Below are 20464 nucleotides of genomic sequence, written 5' to 3'. Positions count from 1 at the left end.
TGTGGGAGGATTTCTTTCCCATCTGTCAAGCTTCTGCAGAGTGACTGTTGAATACTGTTTTCATGAAGGTAGAGTATGTATCTTACAAATCGTACATGCTGTTGAACATGAACCTTCCTCTCTTCAGAGAACAATTAGCAGTAGCATGATGCTAGAGATTTTATTAAAGGCTGCTCTTTTGCTTGTTTGATTCACAGAACAATAATTTGGAGCGTGGGCTGGAATGGATCTTCAGCCACCCTGAACTCGAGGAAGAAAGTGAGCCTGCTTTGGACATGATGGATATGGACAACAATGCTAATGCCAATATTGCAGAGACAGGGTCGGAGGGACCCAGGGTCAAAGACGGGTCTGGAAGTAAGTTGTTCTTCAGTGTAGAACTGGGTATCATGTTCTTGTGTCAAATCTATGCCATTCATAGAGCTCCTTTCTGTTTTGAAAGTAGTTATTGTGGGTTTTTTTGGATGTGATCCAGACAACTTACTTCAATCTTCCTTCAAGTCTGAGTCCAGCTCTGTGGGGCTGCTAGATTCTGTGGGCTGCATTTGCTCAGAAAACTCCCTGGACTCACTGAATAACCTGAGTTGAAGTTTCTTGTTGCCACAGCATATAAGTCTCTGTTGGCCTAGCTTTATTTTTTGTTTTATTGCGATTAGATAAAAAGACAAAATAAAATTAGGTTGTTTAAATCCTCAGAAGCTGAGCACCCTAAAGATAATGTTGCTGTTACAGTTCACCTGAGTTTTCGTCCTCTTGTGGTCTGATGGGAGATTTGATAATTCCTCCAACAAAGTTCCTTAATCTAAATACAGCAGGTATAGTCGGTATCCTGCATGTACTGTTTAGCTATTTTCTTCGGTTTATTTTTGTATGGTTTTGTTTGGTTTTCTTTGAGATCCTCAGTCATACTGCTACTGAATAAACCACAAGATGGGGCTAATGTACAGCAAAGTTGTGAAGTAGGTGAAGAGCCTCTTGTAAGTGTAAAAGCATTAGAGTACCAAAGCTCAGTGGTGGTTCTAAAATAAGTGTATCACATGATGATTTTTGAAGTGTCTTGAGTGACCGGTTCAAGCAACAGAGTATGTTCTAAACAACAGAGTATGTTCTAAACAACAGAGTATGTTCTGAACTTGTACCTCTGACCTTGGCTGCAGTGGTCTTACAAGGAAAAAACAAAATTAACAGCCAATTTGATTTTTATGTCTGTGGTTGCTGTTCTTATACAAGAATATTCATTTCTTTGGTCTTTATAACATTCAAAACAATCTTAAGTCTCTTGGAGACATTGGAAACATTGATTATCATAAGGTTAAAAAAAGATATGGAATAATAATTTTTTGTGGTACTTAGCCTTTATAGACTGAGACCATTTACTGAGTGCCTGAAATCGTGATAAGCAACATGATACTGTAAAATGGCTCCAGAAAGCCCTCTCCACCAAAATCCAGGCCCCTGTCCTTATGCAATATCCTGAAAGAAGGTACCCTTTTACTTTTGGTGGTAATTTGGGTGAATGGCATGAATGGGTGGGGAGAAAGAACCGATGTTGAGCTCTCCAGAGACATTAACCACAAAACTTTTCTTCACGTAAAAGGAAGAGGGGTCTGTGATCACATTTACAGACATACCTAATTTGTGTGCAGGGTGAATGCCGTACCTGGCACTTTTCTGTGGTGCTCTCTGTGAAGTGGGAATGAATCTGGTGTTTTCTTTCCCAGCAGGGGCTGTGATCACAGCCCTGCTGTATATGCACAGATCTATGTGGGTTTGATTTGAATTGTTTTGATTTTTGACAGTGAATCTGGCTGCTAGTTAAAGCGAGAATATGCTGCAGTCTTAACAGAAACTGTGTTTGGGGATGCGGAATCTAAGTTAGGGGTGCTTAGCTGTTTCTCCAGTGTTAGAAAGAAAGCTTCCCCTCGAGTCATATTGTAATTTTAGTAATAAAAGATTTATGGTCCCGTTTGTATTTCTTAAACAGGATACGAGCTGTTTGGATTCATCAGCCACATGGGAACATCCACAATGAGTGGCCACTATGTTTGTCATCTCAAAAAAGAAGGAAGGTGAGTGGAATTGGGAGAGACATGAAAGGATGAACAAAAGTTTTCTTTGAAGCGTACATCTCTACAGAGCAGGGTGGCAGGCAAACATGAATGTTGTTACCAGGTATACATTTCCCACCAAAGAAATGGATATTGTTACAGATTGTAGATGTGATGAGTCAGTTCTGATACTGCCGAGGTCTGTGCTGAAATGTACCATCAACTCTACCGTACTTGCTGTTCCAAATCTGTTCATTTTGGGGCGTCAGTTCTGTATCTGGCTTCATTTATCTGAGCTTCCCCCAGCTTCCTTTCATTCCCCATCAGTAGAAACCCATCAGACTATGGGCTGCTAGTACTGCAATACTGATCTTGGCTGTGAATTTTATATGCTGCTGTTATTTGGCATTGGGAATCTCTGATTTTTCCTTCACTTGAACTGCAACTACACATTCCTCTGTATGTCCCTCATCCTTTCCAGTTCCTGACTATGCCAGTAATCCAACTTGTCTGTTTCTCTGATCTTTTGTTCTTATGGCAGTACCTAATTTTAGATTTTAAGCTCTTGAAGTCTGAGTCAGAGAAACCCCTGATAAACTTGTGATGATTTTTATACACATGGAATGTAATCAATCTTGTTTTCTTTTCAGATGGGTGATCTACAATGACCTTAGAGTCTGTGCCTCAGAACGACCTCCCAAAGACCTGGGATACATTTATTTTTACCACAGGATACCAAGTTAGGCCTGAAATCTCTTACTTGGCCTTAAAAAGCCATAAGCCTTTTTAACCAGCCCAAAACCCTGTACAATAAAAAAGAAAATCTAAAACCCAGAGAAGACCCCTAGCCCTTGAACTGCCAAAAAGCGAAGGACATCATGGGATATTTATAGTTTATTTAAAGAGTCATTTGATGCTGCCTTAAATGTTAGAGGGCAAATTTCTATTAGGTGATGTACATTGTTTTAAATTTGTACACGTTAAGGGATACCTTAAGACCATGCAGATTACTGGTGGAATTTGCAGCTAGTATATGGAGAAAACAGAAGTTTCAGGGTTGAACAAAAATAGCCCATCAGCTGGGGTTCAGCCCAGCTCCTGCCTGTTCTGTCCATGCGTCTGTTGGAGACCACAAAGAAATACTTGCACCTTTGGTAAGTGGGAGTCAGGACCACTTAGATAAATCATGTTGCGTATAGAATTGGAGGGGGTATGTGAGTGTAATTCAGAATGTCTTATTTGAGAGATTATTTTTGGTGTGGTGAGAAAATTCCAACAGATATAACTCTAGTTGTATCTGTCGTAATTCGGCTTTATAGTATTTTGGCTTGCCTTTTTGATGCATAAACCTAAGAAATAAATGGAGATGGAAGCAATCTCCTGCCAGTGCCCTGCACATTTTCTTAGAAAGAGAAATGGTTGATTTTATTTCTGCAGGCACAGGTTTCTTCATCTCCTCTTGAATGTTTCTTTTGCAAGTTCTTCCAACAGATTCAGGATTACAGATGGCTAAAGGAAGCAGACTTTCTGACTATAAAATTAAATGCGTACCCTTAGGAAAGCCAAGGGTATTATTTAAATTTTATTTTCTTTCGAAGGAGGTAAAGGAGGTGTTCATGTCCCATTGTATTTATTTCAGGGAAATTTTCATCTTGACCACTCACATGCCATCTGAAATCAACTTCACAAAGCACACACAGTGCAATTCTGCTTTCTGCCAAAGACTGCTTGAACACTTAGTTCCATCCATGAGTGGGGGAAATGGCTTAGTAAGATTGCTGATTTATTGATTTGCCCCTCTCTCCTTCCTCCCTTAGAAAATCCCAAACCATCAAAACCAAACAACAAGAAAACCCCACCTTGAGATGTTTCAGCTTTCTTAAAACTTGCAAACACACCAATAATCTGATCTCTTTAACAGACACATTCTGAAGGGGTTTTTATATTTTTGGCAGGTATAAAGGTAGGGGCTGGCTTTTCCTGCCTTTCTCGTGACAAGGGGAGTATCAGTGTTGTTTCAGTTTGTGTCACAGGCGCAGGCGAGAATATGTATGTGGGGTTTTAAACTGTTTGACAATACTAGTTCTAGAAAAAGTAAATGGTGAGTGTGAAACCTTTCACGATTCCAAAAAACCCTCAAAGGTTCACGGTGTTGGCCACTGCTTAGAGGCTGTTGCTGAAGGTGCTTCATAGAATCTTACTGAGCCCTGGAAATACATTGAAACGGTCAAAAATAGCATAAGAAAAGAAAATTCTCCTTACAGAGTTCGAGAGAGGCAGGGAGGTGTAATTACGTTTTCTTTGCAGTTACTGCCTTCAAGTTTAATAGCAAAATTCAGGCAGCTGCACGCCACGGAAGAGAATCTAAATTAAAAATGATGTTTTGAGTAGGGCATTTTATTTTTTCCAGTATAGTTTTTCCTTTAGTCATATGGCCTAATGCAGAGCCAAAACCCACTGCTGGGTGGGGGTTTTTTTTGGGTTTTTTGTTTTTTTGTTTTAAAAATCAGTTTATGATCTTAAAAGATTATGAGAGAAATTCTAGTGCAATAATTCTGTAGAGTCTAAATGGTGCCTAATTGCTGGGAGAGCTTCCTGCACTTAGTGCTCTTACTGACACAGAAGAGTGGCATCCCAGCACATCAGTAAGTGGCTTCTCAGATTCAGCTGCCTTGTCGTTATTGAGCCACCAGTTCTGGACAAAAAAAAAAACAAACGCTGCCAGGAATTTTTTTGCTTCTTCCAGGTTTTAAATATTTGTGTGTTTCACCAGGAAGTGACAGACTGGAAAACAAGATCAGCAATTTCTGCAGTGATGCACCATCTATTTAAAGTGAAAGAACAAAACTTCCATGTATGTTTGTGCTCTTTCATTTTGGCAGTAGGAAAAGGACAAAAGGCTTCTACCCCTTTGCTTCTGTTTTTAATTTCATTAATTTATTTTTTTCAATGCCCAGTTACATTCTGAGGAAGCTCCACAGCAGCTTCCCTCTCACCGCATGAACTTAAAAGGGCTGTTTTAAAAACTAACAAGATCTGGTGGCCTCTACCTTTTTAGTTAGAAGCATTGGGTAAATGAAGGTCAACAGAGTAGCTCCCATGTTCATTACTAAACTGGAAACATGGCTGGTCTCATGGGATTAAGGATGGAGCTTGGACGCTTGCAAACCATTTGTCTGGTACGTCCTGAAACTGGGGTGCTGTGGGACTGGTTAATGGGAGGCACACTTAGAAAGCTGGCACATGAAAGAGGGGAGAGCCGTTCACTGGCTGTGATAGATGAACTGTAGCAGCTAAGCTTCTGAAATTGCTTTCAGTTCATCACTCTTGCACACTGCCTGCCTACCAGTGGGTCAGAAATGCAGGGAGCAGCTTAGAGGAAAGGCTTATGGATCGTCTAAAATACAGCACTTGGAAAATACATTAAACCTTCTTCAGCTTTTTAAGGAATTATTTTATTATCTCCCAGGGTGGCTTCCCTCCTTTTTCAAAGGGCCAGTTAAGAACGTGTCATTTTTGTAAGGGGTTGTGTGTGAACAGCATGAATCTGGAGGAGCAGGGTGTGAACGCCTGACTTTTTAGACTAATGTGGGGAGAGGAGTTTTGTTTTAAACTTCAACATGCAGAAGCCACACTCAGACTGTACTGAATGGTTGACTGATTCATCTGGCTTTGCCTGCTAAAATTTGTGTGCACTCAGTGGTGTTGGGCCAGGCCTTGATGCACAACCTGGGCAGTGGCTGGTGGGGAAACTCTGCGTGTCTAGGTACTAACATAGGGGTCAGGTGTGCTGAGAGCTCCTTGACAAAAAGGATGGAGGAAGAAAAATCACTGTGAGCTGTTTGAGACAATCTAACCTGAGAATTATGGCAAGCCAGGACTTAGCAGCAAATAGTAAAGTTTTTCTTTCTCAGACTGATTTTTACTTTTTCACACGGTACATTTAGGTTAGGGTGGAAGGAGGAAGAATTCAACAACTTTTCCTTGTTTTCCTTTTCTCCTCTTATTCCTAGCAGTGTGCTGGATCCAGTAGACCTCTCATGCTGAGTCTCAATCTTCAGTCTCCAAAACATGTGTAGACTATAACTCCTATTTAATCTTCCTAGCTAAATTACAATTAAGATAAAAAAATATTCAAAGCTGTAGTTTAAAAGCAAGTCTAGGTGTTTCTTGACTGCTAGCACTTGTAGTGGGTTCAGTGGCATTACTTCTGACTTGGGTTTAACAGAAACCAGCAACAGTCCATTTATTTATTCATTTATTTTCATTTGGGCAGCCTCCCCTGGGTCGTAGCACACATTCTGAATGCAGATGCAACCAGAGCTTGTTAGGTTGTTTTAGAAGCGTCTCCAATTCATTCCTTTTGTTCTCCATCCTGGCAGCAGCCATTTTTATCTTCTTCGTTTTCATGCATTGAAAGACTATGCAAAATGTGTAACTGGACATAACTTCTTATTCTTTTCCCCATCACCCTTCTTACCTTAATGGCTGAGGTCAGTTTCTGATTTCTGTTCATTTTTGGTGGTTTTACTGTTGTATCCTGGAAGTGTCTGTACTGGTTTACTTTGCACCATTCGGAGTTGTTTGCTTGAAGCACTGTTAACATTTTGGAGAGTATTTGTCTGTGATGAGAATGGTTGTGAATGACATTGTTGATACTGTTTTAAATTAAAAAATATTCTCACATCTTGTGGCTCTGTGGATTCTTGCTTCTGCCCTCCTGTCTGAAGAGGAATACATTGACTATGTTTTAATGCTGCCTCTTTTTTTACTCTTTGTGGTCGAGTTTGGTGTTTTATTTAAAATATCCGTATGGGGAACAAAGAGGTTTGTAGCAGTCTTGATTTCTTGTGACTCATGGCCCTCGTATGGATTGGAGGGGTTAGGGGGAAATCCCACAAAACCCCCCAAGCCCTGAGTGGATATAAAACTTGGCAAAACTAGAAACGAGGATTTAAGGTAAGATTTGGGGTTTTTTGCTTTTAACTTTTAAGCCGGCTGATACTCTTTGAACACAAGAGTTGGCAATGTTCATGGGGAAGAGTGGTGTCATTTCACTCCTATATTGCTGCTTTATCTTGGTCTGTGATTCCTGATACTCATGTAGGAATTTCACCTGCTGTTCAGTAAAGGAGAAGCCTTTTTTTCCTGATGTTTAAGGGCTTTACATAGCAGTGTGACCATTGGGATTCTTTGGTAGATGCAAGAATTGGCCAAGAAAGAAGATGGCAAGATGGCAACTCCTTCATCTTTTTATAGGATCATGGGACCCGGAACTGGAGGAGAGGTGAGCGGTAAACCTATTGGAATACAGGTGACATAGAGGACATGTGAAATGTTTAATGATGACAAAGGTAAAGATGGTTGAGCTCCTGAAGGCCAAATTTAATGACCTGTTTTGGTTTCTTTTCTATCACAGGTGGCCTTTGTGACCATGTCAAGTCATGCCATGCTGTGTTCACACCACTTGTAGCAACTGGAAGATGTGTGAAAATGTGGCTCCTTGTGCAAGCTAACGGTCTCTGCTCAGACTTTGTGCAAGAATTCCCTGCACAGGATTTGTACCTGTTAACTTTTGCAGACTGCTTGTGGAAAGAAGTATTAGATAACTGGCAAGTTTAACACCACCCCTGGTTTCTGCTCCCCCTCACTGAAGTGGGAAGTAACACCTCTCTGTCCTGCAGGTGTGCTACAAGCGTAACAAGAGAGGCACTGAAAACTGTCATGAAAGATGAATGCTATAAAAATATTGAAGACAGTGCATGCCTGCCAGCTGGTGTGGGGCAGGTGATTTTATTTTCAGACTTCTTTACCAGAAACTTTCCCAGTGATTTTTTTGAGCAGTTTTGTACGTAGGATTTAGTACCAGTGCTTTTCTCCCAGCCACTGTCTTTGGCTCTGTTCCTGGTCTGTGTTTGCTACAGAGCATCTAACTAATGGGCATTACTGCTACTTGTTAGCACATGTGAGCAGCAAAAACTAAACCAACAAAATCTCCTGGCAAAACATGACCGTGTCAGGGGCACCTGTGCTTGCATCCTGAAGGTCAGTGTGGTTTTAGTGTTGGTTCCCTTTTTAATTTTCCTGGAAGGTTCTGCTTAAAGCCATGAACTTAACTTTCCTGACAGAACTTTATTTCTACAGGCTAATCCTGGCTGTCTTTCATGGAGTTTTGGTTATTGTCTCTTTGCTTGTGGTTGGTTTGTTTGTTTTCCTGGAGCATCACACGGGTCCCTCGAGGGAGTCAGCCTTCAGATCCATGCCAGTGTTGTTCTGATTTGCCAACAGCCCTCTGCTGTAACTGTCACAGCCCCCTTTGTGGTTGTCGTCTTTTCTGTCCACAGTGGTGTACAGCAGGCAGTTTTATGTCCTTCTCATGTTCGTGCTCATGTTAGTATTCCATAGCAAAAATGTAACGATGATGTCATTTCTACTCTGTCAGTTTCATCACATGAAAGCTAAAACTGACAAACAGCCAACTCCTGCTGTGGTTTATGGGAAGTTGCTTGAGTAACAATTTCAGTCATTGAAAGTTTGTGGGGTTTTGTACTTTTTTCTGTTTTGCTTCATATGAAATGTATGTGCAAAATCCGTTGGGCCAGACCTCAACTAGCATAAATCCCAATTGTAAGTATAATTATCAACATGTGGCAATAAAAATCAATTAGAAAAATAACTCTACCTCAGAGTAATGATGAGTTTTTGAAAAACGGCAATAAAAAAAAGCATCCTCTGGGCTCTTAATTTGTCAGTAGAGAAGCATGCGCACATCATAAACAATGGGATAGAACACCTCATTACAAACAATTCTTTATTCCAATTGGAGAAGTAGATCCCTCCTTTCAGTTCAAGTATTTATAGTCAAGACTGTTTTCAAATTGAAAAGAGATTTTGAAATATTTGAAGCCACAGACAAAGTTTATTATTAAACCATATTTAAAAATCGCACAGTTATAAATACAGGTAAATAAATACAATTTAATATGTGGAAAAGAACCCAAGGAAGGCATGCCTCCATTATAGTACAAAAATACTACATTAAATGTGGCGCTCTGCAAATAGTCATCTATGACCTTAATAAATTTAACACATCCAATATGCACATCATTCCTTTTTGAGGAAATAGATTATTTTAAACAGCAGTGCAAGAAAACGTCAAATTAAAGCATCAGTAAACTACAGGTCTGTGTTTAATATTATGCACAGCTGATAATGCACTAAGTATATAGAGGCAAAGTTACCTGTAGTAAGAAACGAATCTTTTACTCCGTATGTGCTTACACTCAGATTCTCAGTCTGGGTCAATATGAACCTTGGTAACGGAATGTAAACATTCAGGTGTAGGGCTGAACTCCCACCTCTGCATCCACTGCCCACTTCATTGCTAAGCCTTACATTTAACTATCCACACAAAAAGTTAAGTGAGCAATGTAAGTCTTTGCAGCAGCAGGGCTCTCAGATGGCCCAGGTGAAAGTATCTGCCAACCCTATAATCTCTTCTTTCCTGTATGTTGGCTTAAAAATAAAGCCAAAAGAACTGATGCAAGATTGCCAAGATTTTCAAACAGTTTACAGCATAAAGAAGCTGCACAGAATGCCTCTCAAAACTAGTTTTCTTCTGCTCTAGATACGTTATACCCAGATATATAAAATATACTTACAAATGCTTTTGAATTTTCTGACTTTACAATAGATTACTGATATTAAAAAAGCTATTTAAAGTTTTATCAATGTCTATGGCATTCTGTAAATGTGGAAGGGGAATAAAGATCAAAGCACATTAAGTCTTGACCATGCAAGCTTGCTCAATGGGCTGTCACTTGTGCAAGCATTCATAAAGTTAAGGTTTATTTTAGGAAAATTAGATTCCTTCGGTCTCTTTCCCATGTCCCATGTAGGCTGAGGCTCTGAAACTTTCTGTGGATTCTGTGACATGCTTGTTTTCCTTCTGCCTACGTTTGTTCAAAGTGTCAGCGATCTCTTAACGCGTGGCATTTGTTTTCTCTCATTTCTTTCACCAGTCCAAACCCAGTAGAACTATAATGAAGGAATCTGATTTCTAGCCTAGATAAGGTTTGACTAGTAGGTAGTACTGTATTGCATACCACTTTTTTATTTTTCACAACATGCAGTGCATTTTGTCTATCGCTTATCTGTGAATACTTGGTATTTTATAAGCATTTATTACATAAATGCACTGTACAGACTGCTAGGATGACGATACTGGTGACCAGAAATGCGTTTTTCAACTGTGCAGGTTATTCATGAGAAGTAACTAATACATCTCATTTTGCAGATGCATATTTGGGCAAAGGAGATGTAAAACCAATTTATGTTTCACTTCAGTTCTCACTGGCTCCAATGGGCAGTGATTTAGGCTTCAGGCTTTGCCTCTGTGGCCGCAAGTAATTTCATTGGTTATTATTTCTGTCGTGTTAGCTTTTGTGTTATGGAGGCCTGTGCTCTATGGATGTTCCTAGAATCACCTGGCTGATCTGCTGGTGTTGTCAGGGTCCTCCTTTTCATCTGACAGACAGGTCCAAATTGGCCCATTAGCTCATCATGTGTAACTTTATGTCCTGAAGTTTTATGCGTGTATATTTCAAACAGGACAGTTGGACATTGAGCTGCCTTCAGAGCTAATGGGCAACTTTGACAAGCCTGGCCATGGTAAGTAAGTGTGGACTGAGACAATAGTTGTTTCACTGATTCTGGGAATGTTTTTCTGTGGTTTGGAGAAGAAAATGTGGAAGTCTAAACACCTGCTTCACAGTGAAAGCTGCACACATTTAGCTTCTTAATTCTTAAGAGGATACTAAAACATGTCTGCCAAAGCTGTTACTACATGTCTGTCATTAAATAAACACTGGAAGCAAACATGAAATGCACAACACAAAGTGATTTCTAAGGATGGGATTTAAAAAAGGCTCTGCATTTGGTCTAATATGTTCCAAGTAACATGAACAACTCAGTTCTGAGTATGGCAGATGCAAAGTACTTTTAAAATATCCCATAGAAGATACCAATCAATAGTTTAAAAATACCCTATGAGTTGGCCTTCTGCATGCATTCTGTAAACATATATTCAAGTATTATTATTGCATGCTTTGTGTTAATATTTCAGTGTGGTTATTATGTAATTGCATGCAATATTCTCATATGAGGTTTTGTCACTGGAACCTCCCCCTCAATATTTTTACAAGTGCTGTGTTTCATCACATCACAAGAAAATACTATTAGATACAGATATGTGTATGTGTTTACCTGAAGATCAGATCGATTCTTGAAACTGACATAAACCACTATATTGCAGCAATAGACATTGCAGGTTAGAAGATAGGCAAGAAATGAGCCTATTACTTTAATTGGAAAGCTGCACTCCATAAATAATCACTTTGATTTCAGTACCTGTTTAGCATGTGCAGTGGTATCAGAGGCCAGCCTTTCTCTGGTCACTGAATACGGGCACATGAACTGATCATGCCAAGTACAAAGGACTCCTGTGAAGACTACAGACTCACTGTTCAGCAGCTTGATGGATCAGACATACAGGTCATAAATAAGCTTAAAGCTTTGCAGAGGAGAGGGCCATTCACAAGCTGGGGTTGGGAAAACAATGTGTAACTGTGTGAAATATAAAATAGAAGACTCAAAAACACCTGTAATCAATTACCTGGCAGTGATAAATCACCTCTGGAGAAACGGGAGTAACAGGAAAGGGAAACAGGGGTGAGAGATGATGATAAACCCTTGTAACATTAATTTGTCATCATCCCATAGATGCTGCACAGTTATCTTGAAATGTCTCTGAGTCTCTTCTTTGCTCAAATTGCTAGTCTCTTGTGTAAACTTAAAGTTTGTTTTCTTATGTAGATCTGAGCAACCTTGTGTTCATATGCTACCTTTCAATTTACATGAGTGGTGACCTGACCCATGTGGTCTGTGGGACAGCAGCACTCCACTGCTCTTTGCTAGTGGCATTACAGACAGTGGCTGTGAATTGCCCATCTTCCTTCCTTGCACACCTGAGCAAGTCAGAGATGGCAGGAGGTTTTGACTTGGTTTGGCTCACAGGGAGGACTTAGAACAGGACCCAGATTTGCCATGTCACTCTCAGGCTCAATCTGCTACTATTCAGCAGCTGCCTTGCTTATCCTGTCTCATGCTTGATTAGAAGTTTAAGTAGATGAATTCTCTCTTCAGGTTAAAGTGCTGCAACCTCCTCAAGTGTTTTCTGTTGTTGTTTCAGCCAAATATACATGCTTGCCACTGAATATTTGAGAAACACTGTGAGGAGGTCAGATCAAAGCTGTATCTAATCATGTCTTCTGCACTGACAGTGCTTGGCAGTGGAGGCTAAAGGAGGACAACAAAGCTCAGGATATTGAAGAAGTCTCCGGAAGTACCAAGAGCTGCTGAGCCTGAGCTGCTAGGTTGAGGTGAGCTCAATCACTGGCCACTCACCCCCCCAGAACTGGTATCTAGTGTAAGGAGATGTGCCACTGTCCTCTATCTGCTTTAGTCTTTCCCTCATGCAGTATCTTTGTCAGTGGTACATGGTTAATTGGAGCAAATATGCTAACCTCCAAGAGTGTGCGCAGTCTCTTTGGATAGGCTTTGTAGGCTGTGTCCAGTACAGAAGGACTGCAGTGCTTGTGATGAACTGGGGGCCTGAGTATCCCCATGGGAGGCAGAGTTCAGCCCTTTGATTTGTCTTTAGGTTTACACAGACAACTTTTCTCACACCAGTCACAAGGGTGTGGACATGTATCAGCAGATGAATACAGTTTTGAGCAGTGCCTTCCAGGATATATCAAAAATTGCCTACTTGGTCTGTTCCTTTCTGGGGACATCAGGATTTGCATTAGGTTTTCCTAACAGAATTGCTGTGTTACTCACCTACATCATAGAGAAGAGGTTTAGTGAACTGGTATCAGTATCAAATGCCCTTTGTCATTCTGACTGAGAAGTCAAGCAGTTAAGTTGGTTTTATTTTATTTGAAAGGTATAAAAATAAAGCTCTTGAGCAGCCAGTTCCTCTGGATAAGCACTGAATATCCTACACCACAGCACAGAGGATATTCTGGAAGAATTTGTGTGATGGCAGGGCATCAAGCAAAATGTAAGCATATTGCTTTTGCCTTACAGCCTCTTCTCAAAGATGCCTCCCTTCTTTCTTATCACTTTCCAGATTCAGTTGCACTGCACCTTCTGCTCTGCCTTATCACACATCACTATCAAAGCAAAGGAGCAAACTGTTATCAGAAGATATGCATACAGCAGCCCACTTAGCTAAAACAACGCTCCCAGTCAGTCCTTGATAACAAATCCTTAGAGAAAGTTGCAGGAATCAGTTATGAAACGCTTGATAGCTAAGTAGGAATACATGTGTAAAGAATTAATAAAGCACTACTAAAAAATTCCAGTAGCAGTTTCAGCATCTGTATTCTGTGGGAGAGAGTGTGAGGTACGCCTTTTATTTTTTAATGAAAACTGGTTATTTTTATTTAACAAGCTATAGTTGGTGATTAGATGCAGTGATTACACTGTCTTACCTGGAATTTTCCTTTAAGTGGTTGCTGAAAATAACAGACAGCTGCAGGAAACATTAGGTTTGTACTGTTGAAACTGGCAGATTCCCACAGAGCTTCTTTGTGATCTTTGAGCTGGATTTTTCTTTTAATGCTGTTTGTAGGAAATGTGCTATTTGTCCCACTTTAACACATTTCAGTACCTACTCTGCAAGCTGAATTTCTGACCACAGAGCAACATAGCAGCCATCTGATTAGGCTTTTTATCTTTCACTGTATAGGAAAAATATCAGCAAATGAAAATTATTACCTTAAAAATTTCTATTCCTGTCTTTGACACATTCACCTTAAGCTAAATGTGTTTGATTGTAGCTGAATTAATCCCTTCATCATGTAATGCCCCAATACTGTTCCCCATTCATCCAGTCAGGGAAAATTAAGATGATGTATATATATGCACACGTTTTTAGGCAGCTACAAATACTGACGTTATCGAAGGATTTAGTCTGCTATCATGGAGATCACTGAGACTTTTGCTACTACTTGCTGTAGTAGCAGGATCAAATCTTAGTCTCAGTCCTACAAGCATACCAACCAACTTTTTCAGGGAAAATTTTCCCTTGAGTATGGTCTGCAGTCCTAGGAAGATTCTTCTTTATTTGCAATAAAGATCTGTGGTTTAATATGTTCTGAAATGTCATCATTCATGTACAACATGTATGTGCATGCACATGCATGTATGTGTGCAGTACCTGATGATAATAGAATGATCTTTCTAATGGATATTGCAGTTTATAGTGTACTTGCATTTTTTAAACACAAGAATATTGAAAACCTTCTCATCACATTTCAGGAAATTATATTTGGTCCTCTATGCCAACAAGGCTATCCTGTACATTCTGTTGTTAGTAACTAAAAGCATAGCACTACCTTACAAAAAGAAAAATTAAAGTGCATAAGTACATAGTTGCAGATCCTGCTATGAGCCCCTTTGAAGCAGACGCGCTCTGTGCGAGATCTGGGATAGCTGGTTGGAACAGCAACAATTATAGTGCAAATTACTGCTTCTGCTGGCAACACTTGGCCTTCCCATATGTACATGGCCTAATCCCATAGACCTCCACGTATAATGTTTCTCTTAATGTTGCACATCGTTTACAACTCTGAGCCTACGGGATTGGGCCCAAATTAATCGAAGTTACATTTGGAAGCAAAAATTTTCTTGATTGCCAGCTAATAAATATATTCAACCAAAATACATCCATTTTACATGCATCTGTTCTCAGAGCTATGTTAGAAATGGACCTCGAGAGGACTTTTCAACAAAGAAGCCAAAGGATAGGGAATCCACGTTGCAGGGCAAAGTGATGTCAGCATAGTGTGATGAGCTAGTAAGCAGGTTCCTTGGATGCATTGCTTCCATTCTACTGTGCAATAATGATTATCTAGCTTTGTTTTTAATATATTTTTCTTTGTACAGATGTGTATATATCGAGAGATGGAGCTTGCATGGGATGAAGATCCTTTAGAAATGGCTACTTCATGTAGTTCAGGGCTTTGTCAGATTAGCCACAGCTCATTTCAATCCTTTTGAGTCTGAATTTATGTACAATATTTTGTGCTTTTGAACTTTTCCTTTGTAAGTAATGTCCAAGGGAACTTCCTTACTGATCTACAGCCATGATTTTTTGAAAAATGTGGTCTTGTTGAGGTGAGATATAAAAGAGTTCTCTGTTTCCTAATACAATATAATCGATTTGTGGATACGTTTTATTATGGCTCTAGATTAAAAGCTCTTAACAGAATGTCTAGATCACCCACATTGGCAGCTTGAAATAGTTCTGGCTGGTCCATCATAGACAGAGCAATTCGAAGTGCTGCCCAAATATTGCCTGATAGAGCAGGATGGGGAACCTGTTGTTGATTTCTGCTCTTTCTTTGCAAACAGAGAGCAGTGAGAAAATTGCTGACAGCCTCTCTGTAGGGAAGAAGACAAAAGAAAGAAGCAATGTAATTTGCTTAACAGCTAGAGTAAAACCTTAGAAAGTTTTATGCTGGACTCAAGTACATTATTTTACAATGTAGTTCATCAGTCTCTTTGTGTTACTCTTTCTTGAGGTTCTTTAAACAAATGGATATGGTGGCTAGTAATACAGAGCTCAGTCTATTCATACATCTAGGGATGTTGTCTTCATTGCTGTGTAGCTCCCCTTCATCACGTCATCGGGCTTACACTGACAGTTGGATTAGGCACTCTGGAATCACCCTTGATTCCTGAAGAATGTACTGAAAGTGGTTTTGATGGGATTAACTACCTGAAGCAGTTTAACTGAAGTTTCCTTTTGACACGCTCTTACATTTTCTTTTAGAAAAGCTCTTAAGCACAGGACTAAGTTTAAGTGTGGGAACAATCCCATTGTTTATAAAAAGAGTACTTGGATTTAGAGCTAAACAAAATATTTAAGCAACTTGCTGAATGAGGGATTTATTTTCTTGTAATAGGAATTTAGTAGTTCTGTTATGTAGAGTTTGTGGCTATAAGAAAAGTATTATTGATTTGTTAGTACTTCTTAAAAAATAATTTCAAGTTTTTACAATAGCTGAGATTACGGAGCTATAATCTGGTATTTCTTTTTTAATTAGATAGCTCCAGCTAGAAAATCAATTTTCACATTGTAGTTAAGATTCCTCACTTTTTTGTTTGTATGTTCTTGTAACTTACCTGTACGCCCCTAGGTTGATGCAGCTTATCCCTAAATTGTATCTGGACCTAATGAAGCCAGGTTGAATTTCTAGAGCACGTGTGTAGGCTTCGACAGCTTCTTCGCTTCGATCCCCATTTGCCAAGGTTGCTCCAAGACGGTTCCATAACGTATAGTCCTGATGAGAAAATGAGTTTTCTATTGTAGGTGTCAAAAAGGCACATAATAGCTCTTTTTTGCTTCTAAGGTGAAAAGGACTGCAGAAAATAACAGTATCGTATTTTCTCATAATTGACACAGAATGTGAGGTTCTGACTCCTGATTATAGCAACTTTATATAACTAGTAGAATCAATCAGAACACAGCTAGAAATTGGACATATATAAATCTGCTTCTAAATGGGACTGTCTTGTAATTAACATTTCTATTTCAGGTATTTAAAATTTTAATGGCTGAAGTGATATCTCGTTAATATTACCTGGATCAAGAGTGGAGAAAGAAAATGGCCTTTAAAAGCTGAATTCTTACAAATGTAAAAGCATAAAATGTACCTCTGGTCGAACAGTTAAAGCAGCACTAAATGCATCTATTGCTCTGTTAAATTCTCCGTTCAGGTGGAAAAGAACTCCAAGTCCTGTCTGCAAGTCAGGGTCTATCATATCGCCATTCTGGTGAGCAGCCTCCAGATACAAATCCTTTACTTCTTCAAGTAATGAGCTAGATAAGGATGAAAAATAACAATATTCAATTTTACAATTCTTTACAAATATGGCAGTGTTGATTGCATAGCCAAATAAATTTATAAATCCTTATAGTGGGATTTATCAGGAGAGATATAACTTGAAAATAAGCTTCATCACAGCACAGATTAACTTCCAGGTGCAGGAATAAAAAAGTTCACCTATATAATGAAGCCATAGTGCAGCTGTGAACCCAAGTGAGAGAACATGAAGGCTTATTAAAGTGTTAAAATCAGATGAGTTTCTCAGATGTAGTAGAGTTTTTTACTGGCAAAAATAGTAGTCATTATAAGGGGGAATAGATCAAGTGACCAGTCAAAACCCCAGAAGAAAGATGCTAAAATTTAAGTAAGTCCTCCATACCCACTGTAGGGTTCACAAAACCTTGGCACTGACACCACCAGATGTCAGTGGGATGAAGCCAAAGTAGAATAGCACACATCAATTAAGCAGAACTTTATGTTTTATTTTTGCTTATACTAAATTATCTTGTCAACCCAGGGCTTGTTAGTGATAAGGGTCTGTCTTCAAAATGACAAGCACTGAGATAGCCCTGGTGATTTAGTTCTATAAATTATGTTTATGCCTGTAATGACTGTATCATGCATCTCGTGATTCAGCAGTACTTAATTATCAATCTCATGAAATCATGATGAAGGGCTGCCAACTCATGATTTTGTTTGTTATTTAAAATGGCTCCCAGCTCCCATTACAGTGTGCTAGGCTGAAGTCAAATAAAATGACTACACTATCTCTGTGGTTAGATCCAGAATAGCTTTTAAACAGGTAGATGCTACCTCTCAATATTTTTGGTGAACTGAAGCCACATCCCACTGAGAAATGGCTGTCATTCCTGGATTCTAGTAGCATGATAGGGATATAGGAAATACGTTTAACAGTAGGGAGACCACACGCAGGTAGAGCAGGATACAGGCCTGGTATGGATTTGGAAGCAGCTGAAGAATGAAGATGCAGGATTTGGGAATACAGAGGTAGCAGACAGGGTCAGGAGAAAGTGATGGGAATTGAGTTTTTAGCTTCTTTTGGTGGTTGTTTTTGTTGTTGGTTTGTTTTTTAACTTCCACCAATGGTATAAGATACATCCTTCAGTTGCTAAACCAATTGTCTTATCTTGGTTCCCTACTCCTGCCACTAGAGATACTGAGTCTTCCACCGTAGGGAACAGGCTGGATGTCTGCAGAGTAAGGGGAAACAGCATCCACCATCATTTCTAGTAATGTTGTTAAAATTTCCACCATTGAGATTTACACTGCATTTACCTTTCTTCTGATGCCTTAGACATTCTCCTGGTAAGTGCTGGGGACCCTTTTTTGCTTTTAGCTATATACTTGTATTTTGGATTTTGCTTTATCCAGTTTCTTAGAGCTTGATAGGCTTCTTGTTGATGGCCAGTGTTAGTATAACTTACAGCCAGGGCCATCAGAGCTTTTAGGTTGTTTGGCTGTAGTTCCAAGCACCTAAAAGGCAGAAAATAAAAATACATTGAGGTATTTCTTTTAGCCAAACACAATTCTTGATTTCTTTTAAAATAATCTGTGTCAAAAAAAAAAAAAAATAATAAAATCAGACAAGTAAGGTCTACCCAATAATATATTTAAAGAACGGACTATTTTTCTGTGGTAAGTGCATTATGTGTAGGTATATACACACATGTATGCATGCACATTGCTGTGCGTACACACTTACGTATATTAACGTATGCATACAAGTTTTGTTTCCATCCTTCTGGTTATGAGTAAATGTAGGTAGATATAATACCTGTCTAGCAAATACAGAAGCTTTATGTAAATTCAAGTGAGTGGTTTAAAATAGTTTGCAGCTATATAAAAAAAGTATTTTGAAGACAAAATTTCTTCCATCCATATGAATCTTTCCAGTCAGGCTGATGAATTCCCACTTTTTCTTTTATAAAGCTGGAGACAATCAACTCAGGTGGTCTTTCTATGGTTATATACCATTAACCGAAACCAGAATCTCATCTATTTTGTGAACGTCACTCTTGCTTCTTTCAGAATGGTGGGGATGAGCAAGCCTGAAATCAGGCAACCCCTTGGATTTTTACCCAGGCAAGCTAATAAGTTACATATTAATAAATTAGAGTATCTTTAGGTGAAATGGCTTGATGGTTAGCGTTGCTAATGCAATTGAATATGGAGAGGGTACCCACTATGGAAGGACAATAATAATGCTGATATTTTGGAAATGACATTTTATATACAAGCATACTGTGATCTTTGCATCTCTATCAGCCTAAAAAGGTTGTCGGTTTAGTATTCAGCAACTGAAGTGAGCTCGTTCCAATTAAAAAAACCTCTTCATTAAAGGACAGACTACACAAAACATTCCAAGTGGCTTGAATATAAAAAGGGTACTTCATTTACATTAGGCCTAATTCATGTTTATTGTGTCATGTAACTTTTCTTTTTATGCAACTACTTAAATTACTAAATTAAATATTGCACTTATTTAATAAACCAGCAATATTAATCACTAATCATCCATCTGAAGTTACTGGGAATATTTGTATTTGTATGTCAGTGCTTTACTTGGTTAAATAAATACTTCATAGTACAAGATAGGTGTGATGTTAAATATATGTAGGTCTGCGTTACCTAATACTCATCAGACCCCTTATTTAGCTATTATCTTCATTTACCTTTGGAGGGCGACAATGGCTGCCGGCTCATTTTCATTCTCTGCCTGCGTTATACCCAGGAACTGCCAGGCCTGCAAAAATAATCATCATGGTGATATTTTGTTATGTATACTCAACTGCAAGCAGAGTTACAACTAATATCACTGTTAAGCAGCAGGGTGAATAAAAATAGCAGATCTGTCCAGCACTAGCTACAGATGTTTCCACAGTGTGCATACCAAGAGCACAAATCAGTGCAGTTTTGAATATCTTTGGGACTGATATTATCTATGATGAATGAGTGCAAAGGTATTCTGTCAGTGATCACATGATGATTTCTTAAATTTGCATTACTGTACGTTCTACATATTGCTAGAATTTTATGGAAAACGGGGAAGAACAATTATGAAGTTGTATAGATTTAAGGGATTCAAGAATGTCTGGGGGTTGTCTCTGCTTTTCAAAATACTGCTGGTTAATTTAATGTAGTAATAGATTCAAAGAGACCTAGATACACTGTAAATATTTTTCATGTTTCACAGAAAACAGACTTTACATATGTATTTTTTGAAAACCTCAATATTTCAGAAATTAATGTAACTTTTAAAGATTTGTCAACATTCTTGTTAAATCAAAAATGTTCATCTTTTCAATAGCAGTGTTTAAAGATAGTTTGAAAACATCAGGAAAAGAAGGAAAGGTTGGAAATATTGTATCTTTTGAATGCTTTTAAAAGACAACTTGGAAATGATATCATTTCAAAAATAGATTCTCATCTTTTGAAGAG

At 38.9% G+C, this 20464-nt stretch overlaps 2 protein-coding genes across 6 annotated transcripts in view; one reads left to right on the top strand and one right to left on the bottom strand.

Moving 5' to 3' along the window:
- The window catches only part of USP13 (ubiquitin specific peptidase 13), a 69437-nt gene that overhangs the window by 48107 nt on the left and 866 nt on the right, over positions 1-20464 (top strand). The window contains exons 19-21 of one of the 3 annotated variants that reach the window (XR_010611511.1): positions 198-357; positions 1985-2069; positions 2699-3202. Coding sequence is in view for 1 of the 3 variants with exons in the window: in XM_065674504.1 (XP_065530576.1) it covers positions 198-357; positions 1985-2069; positions 2699-2792 (339 nt within the window). In the remaining 2 variants the exon portion in view is untranslated. Of the gene's footprint in view, positions 1-197; positions 358-1353; positions 1484-1984; positions 2073-2698; positions 6735-20464 lie in introns of those variants that run through there. The other 2 variants (XR_010611512.1, XM_065674504.1) reach the window with 2 other exon arrangements.
- The window catches only part of PEX5L (peroxisomal biogenesis factor 5 like), a 109624-nt gene continuing 104510 nt past the window's right edge, over positions 15351-20464 (bottom strand). For all 3 annotated transcript variants that reach the window (XM_065674506.1, XM_065674507.1, XM_065674508.1), the window contains 5 exons: positions 19699-19769; positions 18302-18499; positions 16833-16998; positions 16302-16459; positions 15351-15557 (listed from right to left, as the gene is read on the bottom strand). In XM_065674506.1, the coding sequence (XP_065530578.1) occupies positions 15353-15557; positions 16302-16459; positions 16833-16998; positions 18302-18499; positions 19699-19769 (798 nt within the window). In that variant the 3' untranslated portion in view covers positions 15351-15352. The remainder of the gene's footprint in view (positions 15558-16301; positions 16460-16832; positions 16999-18301; positions 18500-19698; positions 19770-20464) is intronic.

The sequence above is a fragment of the Lathamus discolor genome, chromosome 3 (genome assembly GCF_037157495.1).
Source record: "Lathamus discolor isolate bLatDis1 chromosome 3, bLatDis1.hap1, whole genome shotgun sequence".
Classification (NCBI taxonomy): Eukaryota; Metazoa; Chordata; class Aves; order Psittaciformes; family Psittacidae; genus Lathamus; species Lathamus discolor.
Note: the sequence above shows the minus strand (reverse complement) of the source record. Positions and strands in the feature narration are given on the sequence as shown.